At 38.7% G+C, this 8714-nt stretch overlaps 2 protein-coding genes across 2 annotated transcripts; both read left to right on the forward strand.

Moving 5' to 3' along the window:
* Positions 1 to 237: 237 nt before the first annotated feature.
* LOC107494063 (uncharacterized) lies at positions 238 to 1135 on the forward strand. The gene is made up of 2 exons (XM_016115097.1): positions 238 to 853; positions 948 to 1135. The coding sequence occupies exons 1-2, from the start codon at positions 238 to 240 to the stop codon at positions 1133 to 1135; spliced, it is 804 nt and encodes a 267-aa protein (XP_015970583.1).
* Positions 1136 to 1201: 66 nt separating this feature from the next.
* On the forward strand, positions 1202 to 2842 carry LOC107494056 (uncharacterized). The gene is made up of 3 exons (XM_016115091.1): positions 1202 to 1510; positions 1598 to 1940; positions 2019 to 2842. The coding sequence occupies exons 1-3, from the start codon at positions 1202 to 1204 to the stop codon at positions 2840 to 2842; spliced, it is 1476 nt and encodes a 491-aa protein (XP_015970577.1).
* Positions 2843 to 8714: the final 5872 nt, after the last annotated feature.

Raw genomic sequence — 8714 nt, forward strand, 5'->3', positions numbered from 1 at the left:
ATGTTGCGTTTTATTTGGTCCAAAAATTTTTTTGAAGTCCGTAAAACGCAGGTTGCGTTTTATATGTAATATAATATTATAATGAAGAACTTTGCCTATAAATTGCTAACTCAGCTATCTCAAACTCGTACCTCACTCCTAAATTTCTCACTTGTGCCCCCTTTCACCTTTCATTCGTTCATGCATCTCTTAATTGTGAGATTTTTTGGGTATTAGAAGGGTTAAAAAAGTGAGATTATGGAAGGTATTGCAAATATACGAGTGTATTATAACGGTGAGGTTATATCGAACACACACGAAGGAGTGACTTTTGTTTGTGAATGTCCGTTTTCATTTGCTATTCCATATACCACGAGTTTTGTGGAGTTGCAAAATGGTATTTGTGTCAACATACCAAGTCACATTTCGAAAAAGGTGAGTTATATTTTGTACAGGAGTCCTGTACAAGTATTTGGTGGGCTGATACAGTTTCAAATAATGGCTATCACTGACGATGCAAGCATGCAGAGGATGTTCTGTATTTATCAACAAACCCGATTTCAGGTGCCGCTAATAGAGCTGTACGTTGAGTTTGAACAGCATACGGGGGTGGACGAGTTTGACGAGGAGGTCAACATTAACGAGTTTGGGGATATAGGCTGGGAGGAAGATAACGACGACAGTGAAGAGGAGTTCGAAGCCAACTATGAAGTCGATGACGAAAACGATGACGGAGATCTGGCCGGCAATCCGGCGGTGCCAAATGAAGCGCATGCTGTTATAAGCCAGCAGTCGTTTGGTGTTCCGTCTTTTATGCGGACTCTTGATCTCGAAGCCATGCATGCCCCAGAATTTCCTGAGTATGCGAATATGGGTATGTTATATTATGGTTATTAATTCACGTTACCACTAGTGTCCATTTTATTTGCCTTGTCTGACTGATGGTGGTGCGCTTATCGTTGGTGAAGGCAACGCTGCGGCCGAAGATGGTGAATTCAGTGTCGGAATGGAATTTGGCTCTAGAGAGTCGGTGATATCTGCAATCAAAAGCTACACTATCTCTAGAGGAGTTGATTACACTGTGTATGAGTTTGAGCCGCAGAAATTCTATGCGAAATGCAAGGGTTATGGTGCCGGGTGCGATTGGCTTATCTAAGCTAGCTTGATTCGGAAGAAAGCTTGTTGGGAGATCAGGAGATACAATGGCAAACACACGTGCACCATGGGAACTATCTCGCAAGATCATGCCAAGTTGGACTCAGACACAATTGCAGATGCCATTAGGCCGTTGGTCGAAGCAGATCCGTCCATAAAGGTGAAGTCTATTATTGCAGAAGTTCAGTCAAAGTTCAACTACACTATCAGTTACCGCAAGGCTTGGTTGGCAAAGCAGAAATCGGTCGCAAAAGTTTTTGGTGGTTGGGAGGTTTCTTACCAGACTCTGCCAGTTTGGTTGAAAGCAATGACTGCAAAGATGCCAAGGTCTCGTGTTCAAATAAAGACGCTCATTGTTTACCGTGAGAGTGAGGAGGTTTAAGATGTAAGAGTTCTTCATCGCATTTTTTGGAGTTTCTATCCGTGTATAGTAGCATTCCGACACTGCAAGCCACTGGTGCAGGTTGATGGGACACACCTGTACGGAAAATATAAAGGTGCGCTTCTAGTTGCCGTTGCACAGGATGGGAACCAGAACATTGTGCCTATTGCGTTTGCAATAGTCGAGGGTGAGACGGCAGACGCGTGGGAGTTTTTCCTAAGCAACCTGCGGAGATATGTTGTGACCATCGATGGCGTCGGCATTATTTCTGACCGCCATAACTCCATCGACGCAGCAATAGCTCGCAGCAACGGTGCATGGTCACCGCCAAGAGCGTGGCACATGTACTGCATCAGGCACATCGGTTCTAACTTCTTAAGGAGGTTCAAGACTCCATATTTGCATAAAATCGTGGTTAACACAAGTATTTGATTTCGTTGTTATGGTTCTGTTCCTATTAATTTCGTGCAAGTTGCTTATGATTAAATGGTTTCTCCAACAGGATATTCTAGGACGGAGCAAGAGTACAACAAAAACTACCAAAGGCTGAGAGAGCGGGGTGAGGCGTATGCGCAATGGTGTGATGAGATCGGTGTTCAGAGATGGGTGTTGGCATTCGACGGGGGTCATCGTTGGGGACATATGACGACAAACTTGGTAGAGTGCATAAATTCTGTCCTGAAGGGTGCACGCAACCTTCCTGTGACTGCCATTGTTAGGTCTACTTTCTATCGGCTGAACGAATTGTTCACTCGAAAGAGCTCCGAGGCTCATGAGCGTGTCCGCAATGGATTCACATATTCAGAATTTGCCACCAAAAGAGTCGAAGAAAGTTTTCGACGTGCAGGCAACATTGTGGTCAATAGGTTCGACAGGCGCAACGAGATGTTTGAGGTTCGCGAAATGCAAGATGGTTCCATTCACACCGTTAATCTCGCGCAACGACACTGCGATTGTGGCCACTTCCAGGTCGAGCGACTCCCATGTCGCCACGTCCTTGCATGTTGCGCCAACCAGCGTCTTGATTGGCAAATATATGTGCATGACGTGTACAAAATGTCCGAAATTTGCAAGGTCTACAGAGGCGAGTTTGTCCCGATGGGTGACCCATCTACGTGGGCTCCGTATGAAGGAGCGAAGGTGATCGCGAATTGGACATTGAGGCGCGCAACGAAAGGAAGACCGAAGTCAACCCGCTACTTGAATGAGATGGATTCGCGGGACATGCGTCGTCCTCGCCGGTGTACTATATGTGGACGGGAGGGACATAGCCAGAGTCGATGTCCGCAGCGCGCAGAATCAAGCTCTGCCCGGAATCAATCGTGATTAAGACCTTTTATGTAGCCTTTTATGTAACTTTTTATGGACCTTTATATGTAATTTTTTTGTAAGCTTTTTTAAGTCTTTGTGCGTTTTATTTATGTATGCAGTAAATAACGATTACAAATAGAAACATCTAAACATACTATACGATCTCCATCACTGAATTAAAACGCCTAAACATTTAAACATAGTAACAGATACGATTACAAATAGAAACATCTAAACATACTATACGATCTCCATCACTGAATTAAAACGCCTAAACATTTAAACATAGTAACAGATACGATTACAAATAGAAACATCTAAACACATAGTAGTTGAGATGATTACTAATACAAACATCTAAACACATTGTAATAGAAAAGGTGACTAACAGAGACGTCTAAACATACCATACAATCTACATCACTGAATAAAAACATAAACTCAAACGGATTGAACTAAACTGCATCAACCTACTTCCTGGGCGCCTTCTTCGCGTACTGAGATGGGGTGTATTTGTCCGGAGGCGCAATCTGTGTCCGTAAATTATACGGATGACCCTGAGTACTACTGGAGTCACCAACATCTGGCATGCTGGCACCGCCAGTGTCGTAAGCACTGGACCTACTCATGCCCCGATCACTATATCCACCAGAATGAGACTCATGCTGGAGGGCATCTCCCAGAAATCCCTCTTCCGGCTGTGGGCATTCATTCAAGTCGAACAACGCAGTGTGTGGTGGTGCGGACACACGAGTAGGACCTACATGACCCGGCGATCGATCCATACTGAAGTCACTATCATGACCAGACGTGGCCCGACGACCAACAGACGGCTCACTACCAACAGGCCCTTGCTGCTCTCGCGCTGGAAATAGCTGAGATGTCTCTCTCATGAGTCGAGAGAAGCTTATCGAATCAAGCCCAACAAATGGACTTAACTGACCATCTGCTGGAATGAGCAACTGTGGTATGTAGGGCTCTGCTGCCTGATGTTGTTGTGGTTCCTGGACGTGCTGCTCATATGCCGGCACCTGATAATGCTGCTCATACCCTGGCATCATGAACTGGGGGTCATATGCCGGCACCTGGAACTGGGGCTCATAGGCAGGCGCCTGGAACTGGGGCTCATATGGTGGCACCTAATTGTAAATGAATGACGCTAATCAATAACGGTAACAGTAAAGCTAATATTAACACCAATAAACCTTAACGATACCTGAAACCCTTGATCATAGGCCGGTTCCTGATGCTGAGGTCCAGCTGGTTGTGGTGGACCTTCTTGCTGTGCATTCGCGTCGGCCTCTTCACCTGCAACTCTATCTGACAGTCGTAGGTGAACCCCGTATTGCTGTGTGTACCAGTCATAGTACAATGGGAGGGGATGGAAGTCAACAATCTCCTCCCCTACCTGCAGTCTATCATAGCGGCCATCACGCCACATGTCAAGCCATTCCTTGGTCCGGTCTCTCCAGTCATGATGCTGGGCACCGCTCAAACGCCTGCAATGATCAATACCGATCTGAAATGCTGGGTCTGGTGGAAGCTGCTGCAACCCGAATTGTCGACGAACTCGATCTGTTGGGTGCCATTCTATACATTCGAACGACACTAATGGCGACATCGTGGAGCACATAAACAAATTTACGCCGAGTTCGATGGGAACATCCACGTCGATATACGGCCGCCATGTAAACTGCACACCAGTAAGCACGAGACCTATTAGTAACATTATTTTTCTTAACAAAGACCCTAACCTAAATGGTTAAAACTTACATCGTTGACTCCCATGTCATCGAGTCCTCGTCTGAACTGCGCCGTAGACCTCCGTGTATATCTTGTATGCCGGCGCCAATGACTCCACCTACGCACAAGTAGGATGACCTCAACAACAACAACAACAACAATAATAACAACAACAATAATAATAATAATAATAATAATAATAATAATAATAATAATAATAATAATAATAATTACAACAGTAAAGTACAATACCGTCGCAATAACACATTCTTGTTGGAGAGATGCAATTAAAGCTAAACTAGATGCTTTGAAACTAAATAAGACTTAGATATTAACCACGCTTCCAGCAGGTAAGCACACTATTGGTTGTAGGTGGATCTTCAAAATCAAGTTCAAACCCAACGGCACTGTCGAAAGGCACAAGGCGAGACCCGTTGCCAAAGGGTTCACTCAAACACCCGGGTTTGATTACTTTGACACTTTCAGTCCGGCCATTAAAGCTGCGACAATCCGGATTCTGTTGTCTATTGCTGCTGCCAAGAATTGGCACATTCAACAACTAGATGTGAACACTGCTTTCTTCCATGGGAATTTGCACGAGGAAGTTTATATGAAGATTCCACCAGGTCTATCCGTTTCGCAGTCCAATCTTGTGTGCATATTGAAAAAATCTTTGTATGGGTTAAAGCAAGCGAGTCGACAGTGGCACGAAAAGCTATGCTCAAAGCTCTTTGGTTATGGATATACGCAGAGCAAGCGTGATTATGCTCTTTTCACCAGATCCACTAACAATGACTTCACCACAATATTAGTCTACATAGATGATCTCGTATTAGCTGGGAACAATTTGGGAGAAATTGAGCACATAAAGGGATTATTGGATGATGCCTTCAAGATCAAGGATCTTGGAAAATTGAAGTACTTTATTGGTATGGAAGTAGCTCGAAATAGTTCCGGAATTGCTTTATATCAGCGAAAATATGTGTTTAACCTGTTCTTTGAGTTTGATATGATTAATGCAAAACCTGTCTCTACTCTCATGGACTACTCCACCAAGCTGTCCAAGGATTGCGCAGCCCCTTTCTCAGATGTTTCCTTGTATAGAAGACTGGTTAGGCGTCCCTTGTACCTTACTAATACAAGACCTGACATTAGCTTTGCTGTTGGCAAGCTAAGCTAGTGTCTTGACTGTCCCACAATTGGCCATCATCAAGCAGCACTTAGAGTTCTCAAATACCTGAAGCTTGCTCCAGCCCAAAGTCTTTTCTTTCCGGCTTCCTCTGATTTCATTCCAGCTGCATATTCTAACTTTGACCGGGTCGGTTGTTCCGACACTTTTTAATTTGAATATGAAAATAAAAGTGGTGTTGGACTCGAATATGGGGAATACAGGTACTTCACAGCCATGTGGTGTCAGTGGAACAGAATTCGGACCATGCGAGTTTTTCATCAGTAAAAAAATTGAAAATAACAAACAACTCGGAGGGTCCATTTTCTAGCTTCCGAAATTCATATTTGCCATTTCTTAAGCAAAATTTTAAAATCAAACAACTCGCATGGTCCGATTTGTATACTCCCACAATTTTAAAAAACACCAAAAATTACCATGTTAAAGTATATCATTCCTTTTGTTCCAATATCAAAATTTTTTAGCACCAATAATAATAATAACAATAATAATAATAATAATAATGTTGTTACTAACTAACAGTAATAATAACAATAACACTGTTCAAATAAAAAAAATAAATTAAAAATAAATATATTTATTTATCATAAAATTAAAAAAAATTATATTACCCATTGTGGATGATCCAAATACTCAATAATGTGTTCTTCAGGTAACGTAAAATTACGAACCATTTTTTTTTTTCATAAACTGAAACCCAGCCTACTATTTCTTCTTCTTCCTCCCACAGGCAACACTCTCATCTCATGCTCCTTCACCGCAGCTTCATCTCACTTTGTTAGACTCTCCCTCTCTCCATCTGCGTTTGTATTTGGTCTTTTTAAAGCCCTCTTCAAACCCATTCATCAGACACGCGTCAAACATGCAATAAGGGTCAGTGACAATCGCAACTTGCGATTGTGGAGTGCTGCTTGACCAAACCCTTTGCCATGCATTGGTTTAATTTCTACCCAAGAATAAAACGCAACTTGCGTTTTTCAGTTTGCATCAGACACATCCCATCCATGCATTGGTTTCATCTTTGTTTATCAATAAAACGCAACTTGCGTTTTTCAGAAACTGTTTTTGACAGATCCACATTCCAGGATAACACACCATGTTACAATAATCTTGCATAACACCATTTTTAGTTCCATTCATAAATTATTTTCTGGGAAGATGTGCTGTAAAAATTCTAACCCTCTTTTTATATCCAAAATTAAACATTTAGGTCTAAAGTTAGACATTTAAGAATAATTCAACTAATAGATACAAAATATAGTTTGATATTAAATTAGGGTTAACTAAACTTAATTTAACACAAAATTTAACGAAGTCAATAAAATAATTTAAAATTTACTAAAATTATGATTTAATTATTCTATTAATTCTAATAATTTTGCCAAAATTTTAGTTAACTCCTTAATTAATTATAATTTAAAAATTAGATAAAGTGTATTTTTTGTTTTTGAAGTTTGTTAAAAATATCCTTAAGTTTTTTATTTTGTCCCAAAATTTTTTTATTTGCATCAAATATACCGTCGACAGCTAAATTTTTAAAAAAATTAAGACCAATCCAACAATAATGCATGACAATTATATTTAATTTGCTTGTATTGAAGGTTGTTCTTATGTAATTGTTGTTGAATCGGTTTTATTTTTTTTTTTTTGAAAAATAATTATCGAGAATATATTTGATGCAAATCGAAAATTTAAAAAAAAATTGAAATAAAATAAAACTTAGAAGATATTTTTAAAACTTTGGTCAAACTTTGAGAACAAAAAATATACTTTACCCTTATAAATTTTAATTAAGTTCTCACAAACTACTTCTTGTTGAAAAATATAAAATATTTTTGGAATATTTATTTTTGTATTTGATGTATGATAAATTATGAAATATCCTTCTAAAACCAAATATTTTAAAATTATTACATTTTTTAAAGAAATAATAACTAATAAATTTTAATTACAAATTTTTATCAAATATAAAACTTTAATAATAAACTTTTAAACTGTAAGATCTAATAAAAAATTTGCTGAAATTACAAAATACTAGTAAAATAGTTAAACCAAAAATTATCCTCTTTTTTTTTTGGTAAAAAACCCAAAATTATCTAATAACACATGTTTGAGCCATCAAATTCATCTATGATTTCTCACATGATAATAATTAACTGTCATCACCATGGGCAATGTTCGAAGTATATGGGGCCGATTGACTTTTTTTTCTTTTCTTCTTCAAATGAGCTTTACGTGCAAATTGTGAGCAGCCTTATTCTGATTTTTGACACACTACTGGCTTGTCCTTGTAGTAGTAAATAACGAGTACTATACAAGGCATTGTCCTTCTTTGTCTTCTTTTTTTCTCATTTATTTCAATTAGCCATCCTTGGAAGAACTAATTAAAATATATCAACCTATATATATATGAGCAAAAATTAGAACGGATAACTAATTAAGCAAAAATAGAACAGATAATTAAGTAAATATAAATTAAGTTAAGCTTCTATATATAAATTGTACCTAATTAACTTCCGGGTTATGACTACTGACTAGTATGCTGTACTTGTAGCATAGTGGTGACAGCATCTTAAAGATGATTACTGATTCAAAAAAGAAGAGTAAATTTGGACAGATCTTTTGAACCATATATATGTATACAATTCCGAAAGAGACTCTCCAGTCTTGAAGGTAAAATGTTTCACTTCAAAGTTTAGGTCAGATTTACATCACACTAAAACATGCATGTTTCTAAATCGTTCTTTATTATTTTCTAAATCTTCTTCTTCTTTTAAAATATTTTTATACAAAGAATTGATTTTAATAAGTCTATATCAAATTTAAGACTATTTCGCACCAATATTTATATTAAAGTTAGATGTTTATAATTTAACAAAATTGATAAGTAAGTCTTTAAATTTTTTTTAATTGAATCTTTATACTATTTTTAATTTTATAATTAAATTTTTATCA

This window comes from Arachis duranensis, chromosome 1 (genome assembly GCF_000817695.3).
Source record: "Arachis duranensis cultivar V14167 chromosome 1, aradu.V14167.gnm2.J7QH, whole genome shotgun sequence".
Classification (NCBI taxonomy): Eukaryota; Viridiplantae; Streptophyta; class Magnoliopsida; order Fabales; family Fabaceae; genus Arachis; species Arachis duranensis.